This window comes from Actinia tenebrosa, unplaced genomic scaffold (assembly GCF_029948245.1).
Source record: "Actinia tenebrosa isolate PJP-AT-01 unplaced genomic scaffold, QUT_ActTen_1.0 PGA_scaffold16__25_contigs__length_10494907, whole genome shotgun sequence".
Taxonomy (NCBI): domain Eukaryota; kingdom Metazoa; phylum Cnidaria; class Anthozoa; order Actiniaria; family Actiniidae; genus Actinia; species Actinia tenebrosa.
The window spans coordinates 8,459,497-8,479,311 of NW_028292576.1; the positions used below are offsets into that span (position 1 = coordinate 8,459,497).

The 19,815-nt window shown below is 37.2% G+C and overlaps 3 protein-coding genes across 3 annotated transcripts; 1 reads left to right on the forward strand and 2 right to left on the reverse strand.

Annotated features, from left to right (window-relative positions):
* Positions 1-5,840: 5,840 nt before the first annotated feature.
* Positions 5,841-7,437, reverse strand: LOC148910719 (uncharacterized). Its single transcript, XM_089031351.1, has one exon. It carries the CDS (start codon positions 6,543-6,545, stop codon positions 6,030-6,032), a length of 516 nt encoding a protein of 171 aa, XP_088887477.1. The 5' UTR covers positions 6,546-7,437; the 3' UTR covers positions 5,841-6,029.
* A 1,657-nt stretch (positions 7,438-9,094) lies between these two features.
* On the forward strand, positions 9,095-10,060 carry LOC116299239 (alpha-1A adrenergic receptor-like). Its single transcript, XM_031707867.2, has one exon. It carries the CDS (start codon positions 9,095-9,097, stop codon positions 10,058-10,060), a length of 966 nt encoding a protein of 321 aa, XP_031563727.1.
* Positions 10,061-14,598: 4,538 nt separating this feature from the next.
* On the reverse strand, positions 14,599-19,796 carry LOC116299246 (octopamine receptor beta-1R-like). The gene is made up of 2 exons (XM_031707876.1): positions 18,498-19,796; positions 14,599-15,978 (listed from the first exon to the last, which is right to left on the reverse strand). The coding sequence occupies exon 2, from the start codon at positions 15,895-15,897 to the stop codon at positions 14,896-14,898; it is 1,002 nt and encodes a 333-aa protein (XP_031563736.1). The 5' UTR covers positions 15,898-15,978; positions 18,498-19,796; the 3' UTR covers positions 14,599-14,895.
* Between the last annotated feature and the right edge of the window lie 19 nt (positions 19,797-19,815).

Below are 19,815 nucleotides of genomic sequence, written 5' to 3' on the forward strand. Positions count from 1 at the left end.
AACCGTAGAAAAGAGGTTCAAATAAAAGGAATAAGTAGACAACCTGCTTGTCATGGTACCCGTTATTAGCTTTTATTCTTTTGTATCCTCGTTTTCCATTAAGGATTTTCTCTACTATAAAGGCACCGTACTGCACCAGAGAAATTATTTAAGATTAAGAGAGAATTCTTTTCGTATTCAAGCGGTGAGCGCCAAAAAATTTTTTCTTGAAGAAAGGCTGTTGTACAAAGCTAAAGTTTTGTTATCCCGAAAGTTTAACTTGTTTGAAAGTGGAGATGATCGATGAAAGTGGAATCGAAGTGTTTACCCAAAGCAAAAATTTGAATTGAAAAACGAGGTTTAGGCCTTCATTTGCTTATTTCCCATACATTTTCTATAAAAAATCCTTTCAAAGCTACATTCAAACACAAATGCAACAAAACATCTTTGTACAATTGAAAATACCTTCAAACAAGCATTTTATCATAGCACATCAGTTTCTAACTGTTTAAAAAAAGGTTTTGAGTGTTAACCCAAAACGAAAATTGGGATCAAAACTCATACGAAGGTCTAGTTTTTGGCGCTTTTTGCCATTATTACTCGTTATTGAAAAAAAATTCCTCTTAATTAAAAAACTGAATTTTGATGTTAGTAAAAGACGGATATTTTCCCCTTTTGGATTGTCGATATTTTAAGTCCTGGCCGGGGTTATCCAGGGCTTGGTCAAGAATCCAAGATTATTCTTAGATATAGGCTTATATTTTAATTAAGGGACGTGTTTGTCGACATACAACATCATCTATTGTTTTGTAAAACCTAATAAAATAATTCACTTATATCCTGACTGCCATAGCAAAAGCTAGACCAATCAATAGAAGTGTATATAGTATAGTCATTGAGAAATGACTTTTGGCCAAATATAGAATATACTGTACTTTTTTACAAATATTTTCAGTTCTTGGGAAGGAACTATCAAGAAGACTAGTGATCAGAAAATTAGGCAAGTGATCAGTGGGATCATAAATTATATTGCTGCTAATGGTGTAAATGTCTATGGAATTGAAACTGCATGTATATAGTAAATGATGAGAGGTGAAGTACTACTTAGATCATAACGTATAGACACTACAGAAAAGCGTTTGTGCATGCGTGTCTTTCAGCACGTTTTCTAAGAATTTAGAAGAGTTTGGGGAGTGAACATCCCTCGATGCAACACTCTTCGACAGCATCTGTTGATCCTCTTTTTCCTCTTAAAGATTTACGCATAGACCGACGATCTTCAATTTTATCGAACCTTGAAAACAACCACTTGGCCGGACTAACAGTACTGATCGATCTGTTATAACGGTAAGCCAAAAGATCAGAACAGTTAGATTAAGAAGTAGATGTTGAGTCTTATATATATATATATATATATATATATATATAGATAGATAGATAGATAGATAGATAGATAGATAGATAGATAGATAGATAGATAGATAGATAGATAGATAGATAGATAGATAGATAGATAGATAGATAGATAGATAGATAGATAGATAGATAGATAGATAGAAACATATATATTATATAAAGGATATCACATGCATGGCCGCGCGGAGATACGAATTTTATCTTCGAGTGTTCAATTGATATCTCAGGAGTGAGCGCAGCGAACGAGTGAGATATCTAAATTGAACACGAGAAGAAAAAAATCGTATCTCCAAGCGCCCATGTAATGTTCTGTTTATTATATAGATATCGATGAAACTTAAATAAAACAAAAGCTCAAAAATTCTTTATTAAAATACGTTACTATGTCAACAGCGATATCTTCACGTGTGAAAGATATGGTATCTTCCATTGGTGAAAGATATCAAATTTTCGACACTAGAGAAAACCTGGTATTTCATCGATATCTATATAATAAAATACTTTTTCTAGTTTGGCCCAACTTTAATAACATACACTACCACTACTATCAGGCTAAGAACGGAGTGATTACACATATCATTTTTTTCGTAAAAGATTAATGGGTGATTACTTAATCAAGCTTTCGATGCAAAAATCGCACCGATGGAGGTTCTGGGAACAAAGAGAGAATCCTTCATTCCCTTCATATCTTTAGGACAATGACCTTCCATAGATAGTGATCTTTGAGAAAAATCATTGACTTACTCAGGGTTAACAGTTCATATACAATTAGTAGATTTTATAAAGATGCACTGAAAAGGGGGAAAAACACACACAAACAAACAGACCATCTAATATATGTATCTATGTAACCAAGTGTTTGTCAACAAAAGTGAGCGTTGGTTTAAGGTTGAAGGAGACCTAAACAATTCCACTGTTCAAAACCAACCCTGGTCAAAAGACCTCATACTACCGTAGAATCATCCTATGGAACGCCGGCATTATCTTTAGAAGACAGAAACATTAACAGTTCCTCAGTTGAACGGTTTAAAAAAGATACTATCGAAACCATGTTTACTCGAGTGTTTATTAAGAAAAATTCAACTTAGACACACACATATTAATCTAATTTAATTATGATCTATTTCCTTATTAATATATATTTTACATAGAATTTCTTTTTTTTTTTTTTTGGATTTTTTTCAAATATACTCATTCCTATAATATTTTTAAATTGTATAAGTCTATTTTTATATTGTATATTGTATATTTATAGTATGAAGTAGTTCTGAAAATTATCAGTCAGGTAACGGTGTACTCTGTTCAATAACTAAAGTTTTTATTATTGTCGGTAAAGCAATTCAACGACTCGGTCATTCTCGTACCCAGACCGTTCTCACCAAAAAATCGAATTCGACGTTAGAAAGCTGAGAAGGCTTTGAGTACGAGAATGCAACTCGGTTAGACAACAAGATTGCACAGTTTACATAACCACGACTTCAGATGAATTCCATTAGTGTAGCTATCGACTGGTTTTTCGAAAAAAAAAATAATTAAAAAATAAAAGAAGGGTTATTTTATAGACTTTTCCACAGTCTCTCGCTCGGCCGTTCCGAAGCGTTGAGACGGAACGGCCGAGCGAGAGACTGTGGAAGAGTCTAGGTTATTTTAGTGGTTGTCTATATAGCAAAACAATTATCCCACTACTCTTCTCGTAATGAACCACCGATTGTCGAGACCAAGTGTTAAAGTTTCAAATTTAATTACCGACGAGCTGAGTTTATTTGAAATAAGACGCTATTTACACAACATCTGTATTTTGTCTCATTTTGCATATTCACAAAACGGAATGTTAACTTTGGAGTGATGTAGGACTAAGTGGCTCACCCTCATTTAAAAGATTTTTTTTTCTTTATACCGGAAATATACGATCATTGGAAGACATATTTCTCTTCTAATTCTGTTGTTCATGATCAATGCGTCTAAAAAAATAACAGCTGTCGTTATGAAAGAAAATTCGAATTTCATTAGTAAAGGTATAATTAATTTCCTGACTTTCGCAGGTTCAGTTTTCTTCTACTGCTGACTTAATTGCTCAAGAATCGACATTAGAAATTGTACCCTTGAAGGCTAATGAGATGTAACAGAGAGCGTTTTAAAGTCGACAGAGAAGAGTTGCTGAAAAAAGGTGAGAATTGAATGATTAGGAACTAAATTCAGTTAAGAAAATTTCGTGCACTGTTTGCGGAGAAGCTGGAAAAATAAAAAATCGAAGACAGATGTATAGGCCGTATTTATTTTATTATATAAGGGAGAAACATACGTAGAAGCTGTATACTTTTTGACATTGGTGCGATCGTCTTGAATTATATCAGAAACGATTTACGCTATTCTATCATACTGTGGTCTTTTCTAAGTGAAAGTGACTGTAATAAACGAATTTGTTACAATAATTTAATAATATATTATATATATATATATTAATAATATTATGGTCATCATATTCTTTGTTTTACTCAAACTTTAACAGAAGTTCATCAGGCTAAGTTCATAATATAACATGATCTACGAAGTAAGTTCTCTCGTTTGTATGCTTGCCTTTTCTTGATCTAATGACGTTTCTCGTCTTTAAGACAGACTCTGTTGAACGAACGAACGAACGAACGAACAGACGGACGGACGGACGAACGAACGAACGAGCGAACGAACAGAAAAATAAATGAATGAATGAATGAACGAATGAATGAATAAATGAATGAAAAAAAGGGGTGGTTGAAAAGATAAAAGGAGATTGAATGTAATCGAGTTAGGCAGGAGCAATTTTTGGTAAGCAATTAGATAGCAAAGCAAAAGTCTGGCCCCGTTTCGTGCGAGGAGGCCTCTTAAATATTATCATCTATTGACCTCTCCTGATCTCTTCTCTAATACTCTTTTCATTTTTATGCGATATTATTATTATTATTATTATTATATTTACAGATCAGGAAATTTCCACTTTCAAATTGTTCATTGTACTTGATTCGTATTCATTCTATACTGGCAAACCATTTTTGAAATGGCTTTGCATAAAGATCAACAACACTCCATTATCAAGTGGATTTCAAATAGTTTCTGTAAATTTGAAGTACATCAATTCTACCAAGGCGACAAAGATCTTGTACGACTACAAGTGGCCATTTACATGGAGCAGAGTCGCCCCGGGCAACAGGGTAACATTGCCGCAGCCTGAACGATGCCCTGCTGAGCGACGAGCTAGTTTATTTCTAGCTCGACCAAGGGCACTAGGACAACTGAAGTAGTTGAATTATTATAGTTTTTTTTTTTCCCCCGATTATTTGAATCAAATATGAACGTTTATTTATACTTGTTAGGTTATCTTGTGTTCGTGCTCCTTCGCTGCTTAAATGTTGCTTTACGCCTCCAAAGGCCGAAGAGTTTTTTTAACACAATCGATCTGTACTTGTTACTCCAGTAACGGCCGTTTCGTACTTGGCTCTGTACGAACCAACAGCAACGACGCGACGTTCCTCACGCCAGTATATTTTTTGAATAAAGTTTATTTTCTATTCAGAGGTAAAGCAAAGTCTAGCGTTTGTAGTTGATAAATACGGATGTACGCTATTAGAGTAATCCCACAAGTAGGGACACCTTTGAGTGTGACTCGTGTGATGGCTGCGACAACTTTTTCTCATGACCGAGTTAATTGGACTCCTATAGTTACACACAGGGCCCAGTTGTTCAAAGCCCGATTAGTGATAATCCTGAGTTAACTCTTAATGAGACCTATAGAGTTAATCCTGGATTAGCGCTAATCCAGCTTTGAACAACCCGGCCCAGGAATTACAGGCCTAGGTGAATGCTGTTGTGTAAAGTAAATAAATGGGGGGGGGGAACTTAGAAATATGGACACCATGTTGTATGATTGGAAAATTAAAAGCGCTTTCCTGTAAAACTGGTAAGTCAAGTTATCAACTGGTAATGAAATGTTCATTTCCTGGACTTTTGATTTTACAACTTTTGTTGGGTATCAATCAGGAAGGAAAATTAAAAAACCAACATGCTACCCAAAGAGGAAAGTGTGCGAACTGGACTCTAGGTCCCATGCTAGGCATTTCCTTTTGACTAACGATATAAATCAATAGAGAACTGTCTTGGAAAATTAATACAGTCAGTATAGTAGTAAAAACTGATAACTAGTGAACCGAGAACGGCCAAAAAATAATCAATGGAGTTCAAACAAACAAAAGTCCCTGAGGTTCAGTTATTATCGAGTACGATGACAAGGACACTTACGAACTAATGACCAATACATGTCAGATCAACATCAAATGTGTCTTCAAGCAAAGAAAAGTGCCTATGCCTTAGAAACAATTGAAATTGAGAGTGACTAGAAAAAACACTAGTTGGCGCCTCTTTACAGACGGTGTTCCAAAGGCAAACTATCCTATTAAAGTAAGATGATTTAAAAGTAGTGGTTTTACAAAAAGATGTTTCAAGAACCATGCCAGGATTTTGAGTAAGACGAGTACGTCTATGTTTGGAGAATTTGACAAAATCGTGAACATTAACATTTGTCTGTCCATATAATGATTTATAAAAGAACATTAGATCCTTAATCTCTCTGTCAAAGCAGAGAGGGAGCAAGTGCAAGTCCTTTAGTCTTTGTTTGTAAGTCGTTCCCCAATCTTGGTCCTGAGGATCCATCTGGTGGCACGTCGCTGTACTCTTTCGATCTGTTCTTTTAGTTTAGACAGGCTCGGTGACCATACCTCAGAAGCAGTCACTAGTTGAGATTTTACATGTGCTAGGTATAGTGTTCTTCTGCATCTTATATCAGTCAGTTGAGGGCATGTCCTCTTAAGCATACCAAGAAGCTTGTTAGCTTTGGCTGTGATGGTTCTAATATGCTCGTCCCAGTTAAGGTTACTTGTGATGGTGACTCCGAGATCTTTTCCCTCTTGTGTACGTTGGATTACGTCTGCGCTAAAGTGGTAATCATGCAGGATTGGACTTTTTTTGCGTGTCACTGTCAACAGCTTACATTTGGAGCCATTGAATTTGATGTTGTTGTTGAAGCTCCAAACATTAAGCCTAGACAGCGCATTTTCAAGGTCTTCGCAGTCGCGATGGGAAGTAACTTTATGAAATATCTTGGTGTCGTCAGCGTACATATAGCAGCCGTAGTTTCCTTGGAAATGACATCAGGAAGATCGTTTATAAATAAAACAATAAGAGGACCCAGAATGCTGCCTTGAGGTACTCCGGAGGTGACTGGAGCCTAGAAAGATGCAACACCGTCGACCACAACTCTTTGAGAACGATAATTTAAATAGTCCTGGAACCAGTTCAGGAGCATCCCACCAATGCCGTACGTTCTTTGCTTACTTAAGAGGATCTTATGGTCGACTTTGTCGAATGCTTTGGCAAAGTCTAGATAGATGATATCAACCTGAGTGTTTTATCAAGGGATTCTCCAATAGTGTGCAATACTGAGAGCAGCTGAGTGACACAAGAGCGGTGTCTAAGGAATCCATGCTGTGCAGTGGTGATCAGCTTCAACATGTGGTCGTAGATTATGTTGTAAACACAGCGCTTAAACACCTAGCTTATGATGGGCAGCGGCGAAATAGGTCTGTAGTTTTCAGCTAGTTCCTTGGAGTCTCTCTTGTGAATGGGTGTGACATCAGCAGATTTCCACTCAGGAGGCAGGTGTGACCAATGCTCAGTGAATGATTAAAAAGAGCACAGATACTAGGTGCAATTTCTTGACTGCATTCTTTTAGAAGGAGAGGAGGAATACCGTCAGGGCCGCAAGCCTTTGTAACATCCAAAGCACTCAAACACTTCAGTACCTCATCCTCTGTGAGTGAAAGATCGCGTACTTCCTCGTTAGCTTTTATGGGTAGTGATGGCGTTCCTACGTCTGTGAAGGGGCTCGGTGGAAGAAATACGGAGAAGTAAGAGTTGAACAGTTGAGCTTTTCCATGTAGAGTCTTGGAAGATTCCTGCTGGTAGGATATTATAGCGTTCTGATTTGTTCGATAACGAAGAATGGCTTTATGATAGCTGCGGAACAACTTGTAGCATCATGTACAGTTTGTCATACCTCTCTTAGCCTCCTCGCAGTCTATCTCATACATTCTCCGTTGGGATCCCTGTGCTAAATCGTATGGCAGAGAAGAGCTTGGATTTTACGAGAAACGAGAGAGGAGGAGGAATGGGGAAGAGGACTTTTTATCCTCACCACAGGATGCCCAAGGAGCAAAAAGAGCCAAGGAAATGCATACGGAGGAGGTTAGATCACTCTCTTGATTCGAGGTTTTGTCGCCGGGTTCTCTAGTTTTCCTCATTCCCAAAAACCTAACGGACTAAAGTCCAATTCGATCTGCGAGTTAGCCATCCCCATCAGCCCAGGCCAGAGGCTGTTTCGGGGATGGATCTGGAAGTTAGCCGTGCCCTAACTTATAACATTAGATCAGCCCAGAGGTTGTTTCATGGTTGTTTCAGGGTTGGATCTGTGAGTTAGCCGTGCCATGACTTACATCAGCCCAGAGGTTGTTTCAGGGTTCTATCTGAAAGTGCAGCATTAGTTTTAACAGTCATTGCGGTTAGTATTTAGTTTGTCCTTGGCAATTGATTGACCTTTGTAAGGAACTCCGTGTCCTATCGCTTGATCTCCTACAAATTGATGTTGACCGGGTAGTTACATAATGCTAGTTAATAGATAAATAAAAAAATTAATATATAGAAAACAAATCTGGGCTGAAGAATTCAACCAGTGAATTTTTTTTCCTGGACAGAAAATATGACTTGGACTATCCAGATACACAGTCATTAAAGATTTCTACGTAATTCATTGAACTTTTCATTACAGATTGGTGATTCATACAAGATACTGCTAACGAGAACACAAGTGGAGGAAATCCTCAACCAATAGGATCAATCTGCCAGGTACATTATATACACCCCTATGTGATGAAGACTTTAACCTGTTAAGTTAGTTAGCGAGTGCAATATACTGAACGTTCATTAAAATCTGATTTTTACGAGAACGACGGTTTTGTGTACTCTCAGGCAAACACGATTTGGAACTAGATGGAACGGTAACGAGCGCCATCTGTTAATGTAGCGTTGATCAAATTGTGCAAAAGAACTGCAGCTGGTGCGTGAGTGATTAAACTGAACTCAAAATAACTGACATGCACCCGTTGCCAGGTAACACTTGACAATTAAAGAGAAAGCAAGTCTTTGGGTCAAGCCCTCAAGTAAACAAGGAAAAGAGTTTTTAAGAACAATTAATCAGGTCTTGGATTTCTGGTTCATGGTTTGGATTCTACAAAAGATTCCAGTTCAATAATTAAATTTGGCAATCAAATTAAGAAATTAAGACTTGAAACAAAAGAAAACAAGGATACGGTTTTGTTCAAGTCCAATTTATCTTTTTGGATCTCTGGTTCATGCTTTGGGATCTCTCTTAGTTGCTGTCACGTAGGGTTTTGCTTAAGTACAATTTATCTCCTTGGATCTCTAGTTCCGGCTTTGGATTCTACAATACGATTGCTCCCTCCTATTTACAAATCAATTGAACTTGACAAAGGAAGAGAAATCAAGTTTCAAACCCCACTGAAGAAAACGAGTACACTTAATCTTTTTTGGATTTTTGGTACTTGCTAAGGATCCTCCAATAGTTGCTACCACTTATTTACAAAACAATTGAAGTATGGCGAACGATCGAACATCGGTGGAAGGTCAGATAGGGTTGATTGCTGTCATCATACTTGCAGTTGTCAATGTCCTGTTCGGTGTCATTGGTATCATTGGCAATGCAGTCACTTGCTTGGCTGTGTGGAAAAACCCTCTTCTGCAAGCAGGAGTCAACTTCTGCATCGTCAGTCTTTCTGTAGCAGATCTTCTGGTCTGTGTCTTCACTCAGCCTATTTATGTCCTCAGTTTGATTGGTTTTACCAGCAAGCACTTTATGGTCTTCTACTATATTGTTACTTCAACATCGCTCTATGCATCGCTCAATAATCTTCTCTTAATGACCGCAAATCGAGTAGTTGCCATCTTCTATCCATTGAGATACAAGTCCATTATGTCCAAGAGGAATGTCCTGTTTTGTATCGGTTTCATCTGGGTCCTGTCAATAATCGAAGGTGTGCTGCGAACATTGACTATTTTCAAACAGTTCACCCCTCATATCAGGATCTGTGCCGTTTTACTGTTTATTTCCATGTATGCCAAAATCTTCCACGTGTCTCAAAAGCAACGAAAAATGATCGTTCGCCAAGCCAAGTCACTAACTTATAATTATAAACTTGCAACGATCGATTTCGAGAACAGAGCGTCTAAGACAGCCTCCATCATCGTTAGTTCCTTCGTTATCAGCTTCTTGCCGATAACGCTGTTACTAATGATCGATTCATCCAACAAACTTGCAGTTGAAATTTGTTTCACTATAATGTGCTGTTCCTCGGCAATAAACCCTGTGGTCTACGCCTGGAGAAATCAAAGATTCAGATCTGAGGCAGTTAACCTTTTTCGCCCTCGTAGTAGGAGAGTCGCTCCTTTGAGCAGCTTGTCTCAGCTTAACAGCCAGGATATCACTTCACGGGGGTTGGATCCGAACGCTCTCAATAAGACATTCGACAACATAGCCGTATTTACAAGCTATAGGGCACTGTGAACACAACCCGATATATCAACCAACGCTAAACCTTAAAATCCACTGTTGTGTTTAAGCCTTTGTCGACCAATCTCACTAGATTCTTTATCAACTAAAATTTCGCAACACGATTTCGGGTCGAGGATTTCGAGGTCGCATATTTCGCAACACTTTAATTTTGCAATTTTGAGGAAAAATCGTATTCTGAGTCACTTCAAATGATTTTGTAATTTCATTGTCGCTCATTCATAATTCTTTTCAAAATAGGCGCAAATTCCTTTAAAAAACCACCCTTACTACGTAACGTGTTAGCTCATTGGCTTCAGTGAGTATATAGAATACTCGTACAAATCATTGAGTGTCGAACTCAGGGATCAATATAAAAGCTAGTACTTGGTTCTCATTATTAGAAAATGTATTTCATCCCTGCTTTGAAATTATCATTAATGGAATTTGCCATTTTATCTTCGCAACACCCATTTTCTTTGCAAAACTTTCCAAAAATCTCGAAAAATATCATGTAATTAACAAATAAAACAGCTTTTTTCGTGCTCCGTTCAGTTAATAGGAAACAGGAAGTAACGTAACACGAAAGAAGTGTAAGGAGAAGCACGAGCCGTAGACTATAGGCGAGTACTTCTCACACTTCGAGTGCTTGCGGCGTTTCCTAAGTGCTTTATTAATGAACGGAGCACGGAAAAAGCTGTTTTATTCGTTTTATTATATAGCTACTAATTTCTTTTCGGTATTGAATTTATTTACGCAAAAAGGACGGTCGTGCGCAGGATCTAGCAGAACTTCGCGCGCGCGGATGGCGTCAGCACTGTGCTCCGTCCACTGAAAAAGCACGGTTTTCGACCAATCAGCGTGCGCGTAATATCCTAACTATATAATAATTAACAATTATTCGCCGAAGGCGAAGTGATTATCGGGGAATATTTACCGAGACGTGAGTCTTCGACCGGTGAAGTAAATATTCCCCAATAATCACTGAGCCTGAGGCAAATAATTGTTTTAGTATAAATACACAGGTGATTCTTTCAAAAAAAGGGAAAAAAAGAAGATAAAAGGCATTTTTTCCCCGGAAACAGGAACAAAGCGGCTGGCTGCCATTTTGGATTTTCGCTCGAGCTGAATATCGTGTTTATTATGCGTGAGTTTCTTGACCAATCAGCGCGCGAGATTTTCTATAATCACCTGCGCATTTTTACGAATAAGGAATAATACACTTCTGTGCCAAAAAAAGTCATTAAGAATAAAACTTGAAAATTAATATATTAAATAAATATATATATATATGGAAGTAATTAAAATGAAGTTAAAGCGAATAATTTTACTAGACAGTGTGTGAGTCGTATACTTAATCCTCTTCCTGGTTCGCTTCTAAAGAAGTGTTTTCATCTTCTACTACCTGAAATTGATACCTCATTTTCGAATAAAATTTTTGCACACTTTGATTCCACTTTCATCGGTCATCTCCACTTCCAACCAACTTAAACTTTCTAAATAACGGATTTTAGCCTTGTACAACAGCCTTTCTCCAAGAAAATAGTTTTTGGCGCTCACTGCTTGAATACGAAAAGAATTCTCTCTTGATATTAAAACTGGCGAGTTTATCTATGTAACTAACAGTTGATGCATATATACTTTCTGAAGTAAGCTTATATGTAGTAGCTTTGTGTGCATCTGAGGACATGTTTTTGGTATCAGTTATTATTTAAACTAGGTCCTAACAACCAGTGCGTACTTTACAACTTTAAAGGTTGATGTCTGAAATCATCAGTTTTCAGTTATTAATACCCTGATTTAAAGTATTTAAATTCTTGGATTCGGTAATATTTTTGAAGCACCAAAAGATGTAAATTTGGAGTAGATTGGTGACGGTGCACTGCTCAAAGACAAGCCTTGTATCTTTTCGTTCGAATTGAGACGTTCGCATTTCTTTTCAAGCTACGGCATAAGAACTAAAAACATTTACCACTAAAGATCAAAGAGCACAATGAAGGTTTAAAAAGTATCCCACATTCAACATAGCGCGTACACTAATGCTCATGTGCCAAAATATTTTGTAATCTGCTCTGTGCGATACTCGATCATTGTTTATATCTATTGTCGGGATCTCTCATTTGTTCTGCGAGACGTTATGTGTATGTACGTTGCCCTGTTTTCCCCCAAAACACCACGATGTTTCAAAGCAAGAACCATTAAAATCTTCAAAAAAAACTTAATTACGATGTATTTCGTCCAAGAGAATTTTATAGCAAATGTTTCCATCGAAATTTTCGTAAGACTTTGCAGCGTGGAAGCGTACCGTGAGAATTTCTGAAAGCACTCAAGTCAAGATAACTAGCCTACTCTGAAAGAGCGCTTTTTGTGGTAGATTGATCGTTAACTTGACCCAAGCGAGCCGCCATCTTTGTTTACTTGACCGTCACTTGGAAACCGGAAGCAAAATTTCAGTCAAATTGTCACGTGATTGCAAGCAAAGAATTAATATATTGATGGTGAAATGTTGTCTCCCCCCCCCCCCCCCCCTCCCTCCCCTAACAACATTTGACATTCCCCCTAACAACGGCATGTGTTATAAAGAGGAAATACTACTTCCAAAAACCATCAAGATCAAAATTCTTTTGGTCCATTTTTCCCGCATTTTAGACCACATGTCATTCCATAAAGAAACACATTATGCTCGAGGCCTAGAGCCAAGTGGTTGAGCAACTCAACGACCAAACACAACGTGGGTCATTTCCTTCAGTATCACGCAAAGTCTTTAGACTGCTAAAATTTCTTTTCAGTCATCCTTGATATCCACCAATAATCAAAGAAAAGATACTGTAATAAAAGACAATGTAATAGGAAAGGCGATGGCAAGTCCCGATTTAAGTAGCTTTCAGTATTCTCGGGGGAAAAAAGACAATACAAAATGAATAGAGCTGTCCGTTGTTAATTACTGAATTATTTTAAGATAATCTTTTCACAGACACTTTAATAAGCGAGCTTTCAACTTCCTTCGAGATGTCATGTTAAAACTCAAATTAAATTAATCTTCCTAATTAGGTATTCGGTAGTTTTGTAAGTACAAATTTTTTGTTTCATTTTTCGGCTTCACCATTATTGCAGATGGGCAACTCGCTAAATATTGCGTATTATCAGCGTATAAATTATAGATAATAACCTTATTTTTTGGTGCGCGTTGGCGTGGAGTCATCATTAGCAAGAACCATTATCATTATTACCAAATCGATCTGTTTTGTTTTTAATCAATGCACAGCAGGTTGTCATCATCATCGACGCCAGCCGGCTCCTACCTTGTTATTACCATCATCGTCTCTTTTTCTAACATCTTTGTTATCTTCATCACTACACCCACCAACATTGTTATCAACACTATATCTTCTTAATTTTGGGCCACTTATGGGCCACCATGGGCCACTTAATCACCACCACTACCTCATTTTCACTACCAGCATTGTCATCACCCCCCCCCCCCCCCTCCCCACCCAACAATATCATCACCACCATCATCTCAATTGACTACTGTTAGTCATCTTGATCACAACTCCCGACATTGTCGACATCATCATCATCATCTCATTTTCATTGTTACTATCATTAATATTTATACATATCCTAATCATTACCACCATCATTATCCACATCGTATCCCAACATTTTCATTATCGCTATCATCTTATTTTTACAACCAGCGTCATCATCATTAAGATTAAGATCATCATGTCTACCGCCGCCACCACCCCGTCATCACCACTATCATCATCGTCACCATCATCATCGCCATCATGAACATGATCATGATTTTCACCACCTTCTTCCTCATCATCATCATCATTTTGAATAAAATATCATCATCACCATCAATATGATCGTCATCGTCACCACCATATAATAATAATAACAATAATAATAATAATAATAATAATAATAATGAACTGAATTCTTATTATGAACTGAATTTTTAATAAGAAGTTATAAATTTTACGCATGATGTAATCTATTTCTTTTACAAATTTTAGATTTATATTATTTCAAAAGTATTTCTTATGTTCTGCATTTACTAAATGGTCTGATGTATATCGTAAATAATTGTTAAATTTGTAAATACTTTATTGTAGAGCATATCTAATTGTAAATAGTTTGAACACCCATAGGTTACGTTTACGCGCCCTATGAGTGTCTTTGCCTCGCCGATGTTACGAATAGCGATGGATGCAGATATACAGATATTATTAACATGGCGGTTAAGTGGAAGATGGCTATCAAGGACAACACCAAGATTACTTGTTTCAGCACAAGGAGGAATTATATCGATACCATTGAGATTGATTGAAAGTTGCTCAGGTCGAGTTGTCAAAAACGAGATGTGAAGTGAGGGACCTCGGTTTTTCTTTGATTACAGACTACTTTTCTGTTGTTGAGCCATTTTGTAACATCTTATAGACAGCGTTCGAGGGATGACAAACGATCAACATTGTTGGATGAATTTAGTGAGATATACAACTGAGTATCATCAGCGTAAAGCATACAGTCAACACCATGTATTCATTACAAAATATTTATGATGATCATCACCGACTCCTAAGTTACAAAATTGTTTCTGGAATCGATTATAAGTGACAGCATAAAATGCTTCGTTCCAAACCTGAGGTTTTGCGATCGAGTGAGTGATCTGTTGCGTGTTCAATTACAGCACTGATCTGAAGTTTTGCATTTTTCATTAAAAGAAAGGTGGTTTTCTTAAGTAGACTCGAGGGTGGGCATATTTTAACACTACTTCATCTCTTGACTAAAATTACACGATCGACGAGCATTGCTTGATCTCCTTCTAGGTTGATTAATCAGGAGCAGCACGTCCTCAACAAATTCTTCAATTCTTTTTGAAAATCTTTCCTTAACAAAGCATAAACTACAACATTTACTGCTGATTTAAAATTCAACAAGGTAAAAATAATAAAATATGCCAGGCTATCTGGAGCAATGTCCCCAGTATCTAAAAGACTACAGATGGTAAGCCACTGGAAAAGACCACTGCAAATGATAAACATCAGCACGATGACTCCAACAGCCCTCATTGTGCCGTCCTTAGTGTGATTTTTTTGGCGATTACAAGTTGTTTCTTGCTGAAAATTTGCCGCAATTTGCATCTCTTGTCGCATGATGATCGTTTTGTGCCGCCTGATGATAATCATAATGGCAATGTACGCGTAGATCATGAAAAGGCTGGGAACAAAAGCAAAGATGACCATGTGAGACACACTGTGGACCATACGAGCTTCGTTAGTATAAAACTGAGGATGGAACTCTATCACCGAGAAGGGTATATTGAGGAGCACAGCTACCCACCAGGCTAATTGTATGAGATGAAACACTCGCGCAGAGTTCATGACGTTGTGGTAAGTGAAAGGATGGACGACAGCCAAGTAACGATCAAACGTCAAGACACACAGATTCAACACTGAAGAACTCAGAAATACGCTTTGAAAGTAGTAAATGATGTTCCACGTTATCACCGAACAACTGGTAGCAAACCTGCAGATGAATCTTGACGGTGCATACAATCCACCAACACACATGTCCGCCAGAGCAAGCGATAGAACAAACCAGTTTGGCGAAGCATGCTTGCGCAGTTTTTTCCTTGTTCCGATGAGCAAAATGACAACTCCGTTACCACATAATGATAAACTAGCAATGATTCCTAAAACAACTGTATCCCAAAGCGGTACTGCGTCTGACATTAGGAAGCTTTCAGAATCAAAAGATGATGAATTCCAAGATGTTATATTTGACAGATGATCAGATCCTCCAGATGATCTAGCTTCTCCGAGTGCTTCGTCGTCCATTGTTAACGTTGATTTTTCGACTTTACGTTTTGCTTCCTGCTTTTCCTAAAACCTTCTTTTACTTCGGATCACGTTAATAACCTGCAAGCGTGAATTTAAAATGCTATTATCAGTTTTAAAAAGCTTAGATAATTCGTCCAATTTAATACCGGTTGCTCTGTGTAAAATCTGCTCTCACTTAATTCGACGTTCTCGCAAATGTGATCTTGTTCATAAAGAATTGCCTCAACTTCTACAGACTGTCCCTCTTTATTAATTTCAGATTCGCACTTCTTTGTTTTGTGTTAAGCGAGGAAATTGAAGGGTGTCACTCCGCTTCTAAGACTTTTAATTAAATTATTATAAATAGCTGCCTTTAGGGTACATACATTCATTGTTTTTAAGCCGTTTTGGGATTACTTCCCTCCCAAGTTGTAGTGTGATGTTCCATTTCTGCCATCCTTCCCAACTCCCCACAAACAAACTCAGTCAGTGTTTTTTGATTTTTAAGTAATGTAGCATGTTTTCTCGCAAACTGCTTGCTTAATTTTCGCTCTAGTTCCACCTGTTCGGTACATTCAATGTAGTTAATCATGCTAACAGGAAACCTTGGTACTTATTTATTTTCCTAAAGTTTACTACGGAAGACAGGGATATTATATTTGTGAACGACAATATTCCTTTTTTGATGCTAAGACAATACGACATTAAGTTCTTAAAATCATACACAGTAAAAACTAAAAAAATGTATACAAAAGTAAACGACATATTTGGAGCTTGACTTACGTCAAAAAATCTTCTTATTTCTATTAAAAGTATGGCCACCAAATCGACAGTTGATGTTCTTCTTCCAAACGCACGCAATTATTAAAAAACTCTTTTACTAGATACAATAAATGTGACATCCTCACATGCTGTGTATCAATATTCATGAATAATTATCACTTTCTAATTTCACGAAAAAATACCCTTAATTAACGAATATTTTTTCTCCTTAAACCACTAAAATCTAACTTCTCATTTAATAGTGGTTTATAATATTAATTGACAGTATGAAAAGGTGGTCATGTACACGTTGTATATAGATTATTTGAAAGGAATAGTGTAGAGATTAGAAGCTTATTATTGTTGTCGAGTATAGTCTTTTTAATTTGTTATGATCTTTTCGTAGGTTGTTTATCTCGGCTTTTTAATATCTTTGGTAAGATCAAAGATATCACGCACAGTCAGGGCACTGTGGAAATAAAAGTAAAGATTGATAACGTATATTGGTGACCACTACTTAAAAGCTCCAATTCCCGCCGTTAAAGACGCTTGGTCTCATTCACACTGTAAGATTAATTATAGAATAAGATCATGCTATAGAAATAAATATAGAATAAGAACTAAAAAGCTAGGGTTCATATAACTTATTGATTAAGTGAATCAGAGAAGCACGGGTGGCGTGTGCTCCTAATGCGCCGCGGCCTCTCACCAATACGGCCCGGCTACGAGCTCCCCCGGTCTCGGTGTCGTATGTGAGTAGAGTTGTTTGTTGGTTCTCTCCTGTGCTTCGAGGGTTTTCTACGGGTTCTCCAGTTTTTTCTCCCTCCACAAAAATCAACGTCTAAATTCTAATTTGATCTATCGGCTGCGTTATCAATAGGGTTGCAAAACCTGTTAGGCATTAAGCTGTCCACCCAGGAGTGGTAAACGAATTAGAAGAGTGAGGAGGCGGTAATGCATCAATTCGCCGCCTATTACCCCGGGCCTCTTTGGGTGTCGGGCTCGATTCCTTGACTCGGCATCACATGCACATGTAAAGCTCAACAGAGTTGATTCGAGGGTTATTCTCCTAGGTTTTCCTCCCTCCGGAAAACCTCATAAGCTAATAATATTAATATAATAATATTCAATACCAACTTGGGCTTTTACAGCTGTATTTATACCCAAAAAGTATATACACCGTAGGATCAGAAACACTTGTAGTTTTGCAGAGTCCCAATTAAGTTCCTTCCTTTTTTTTTTTTTTTTTTTTGAGTGTATTATAAACAAAAAATCACACAATCTTCTCGTAGAATTCGGAATTTATAGATACTCGTGATGTTTTGAAAGTTTTCAAATTGGCGAGCCTTTATAAGGCTTGAGAACTTTCAAAACATTAATTTTTTTTTTCTTTTTTTTTTTTGAGTGTATTATAAACAAAAAATCACACAATCTTCTCGTAGAATTCGGAATTTATAGATACTCGTGATGTTTTGAAAGTTCTCAAGCCTTATAAAGGCTCGCCAATTTGAAAACTTTCAAAACATCACTCGTACCTATACATTCGGACAAGATATACTAATAAATCTATAACCGTGTGATAATAATTACTACTATTAATAAAATAAAGAGTTTTAAGTCGTAACTGAACACTTAATATTCTTGGCAACACTTATTTTTGGTTAAGTAGCAATGGATTTTGGCGCGAATGGAACGACTAAGTTAAAAAGTCAAGTCGTATCAGGAAAAAAATCACAAGTTTAACTCAATCAGCTTTCAGTACCCTGACGAGACTAAAAGTGGGTCTTTATCTATATCAGTTATTTTTTAAATGCTTTGATATATTTATGAAATAAAAAGAGGATATCGGAAATTACCTTTAAAATAGATTTTATCGAGGCTTCGCGGTCGTCTCAAAGAGTACTCACGAAGAAAGTAATAATATCTATCGAGCAGGAGGCAAGTTATTGAATCAACTTGAGTAAATATATAGAGCACCTTTCTTTACTCTGCTGTATACCAAAGCTGCACGAGAATAATAATATAAAAAGATCTTCTCGAATATTCCTTTCATTTTTAATAACAAGTATACTATAAAGAGACTCCAATAATTAATTAAAAATTGCTTAATTCGTAATATTTCTACAGTTCTTTATCAAGCAGGTGGAAGCGTATTTCTAAAGACGTTTAGATGATGTTCAATAGCAACTAAAAAAATGACAAGGCTGGTAACAAAGTCGGTGTATACTCACTTCACATTTCTGGGGTATATCGGCTTCGATTTCTCTCCAGACCCTTTTTTTTTAGTTGACTTTTTTTTCCTCTCCGGACCTTGGTTTAAGGGATTTTTCTCCTGGTTCTCCAGTTTTCTAACTCCACAAAACCCAGCACAATAAATTCCCTTTCAATCTGTGTTTCATGTAGCCGTACCCAGAGGGTGTTTTAGGTTAACTAATTGAAAGCCATGGCCGGTCACGGGGCATCAGAAAACGCATATATCATGATTCCCTCTTCAAAAGGCAAGATTGGATTATTTTCTTTTTCGCGCTAATTTTCCATTGGATCAAAGCAGACGCGAGAGCAGACATTCAAGGGTTAGAGATACTAGTTGGTGTCAAATATTTCCGCTCAGGCGGCGAAAAAATACATTTAACAATTATTCACCGAAGGAGAAGTGATTATCGGTGGAATATTTACCGAGCCGCGAGGTATAAATATCACCATAATCACTGAAAAGGTGTATCGGCAGATTTCACAAAAACAAATCACTATAGAGTTCGGATCGCGGATCTAGACCTCTTCACAAATGTTTTATGTTTGTTTTTGTCGGCCGAGACAAAAAATACAATTCAAGCAACTGTCATATTATTTGCGGATTCGAATTTTGACAAATTTTCAGGAGCATCGACGGATTTGCACACTTCTATTCACCCCCTCTCCCTTATTACAAATATCGCTACTTATGATTGAGCAGCGCTACGTGCAATATAACCGAAAAAGTACGCCGACTTAGGCAAAAGATGTCGGTTGTTATACTGCGGCGAAGTATAGTTTGATCGTCACACGCAAACCTATTGAACGGTTTTCCTCGAAATAAAACAAGAAGTGTGGTTGCAAAAGGCATACATATTCCGTTGGATATAAATAAGAATAATAAGACTTGCTTGATTTATGGTACTAGTAAGATGACATGTG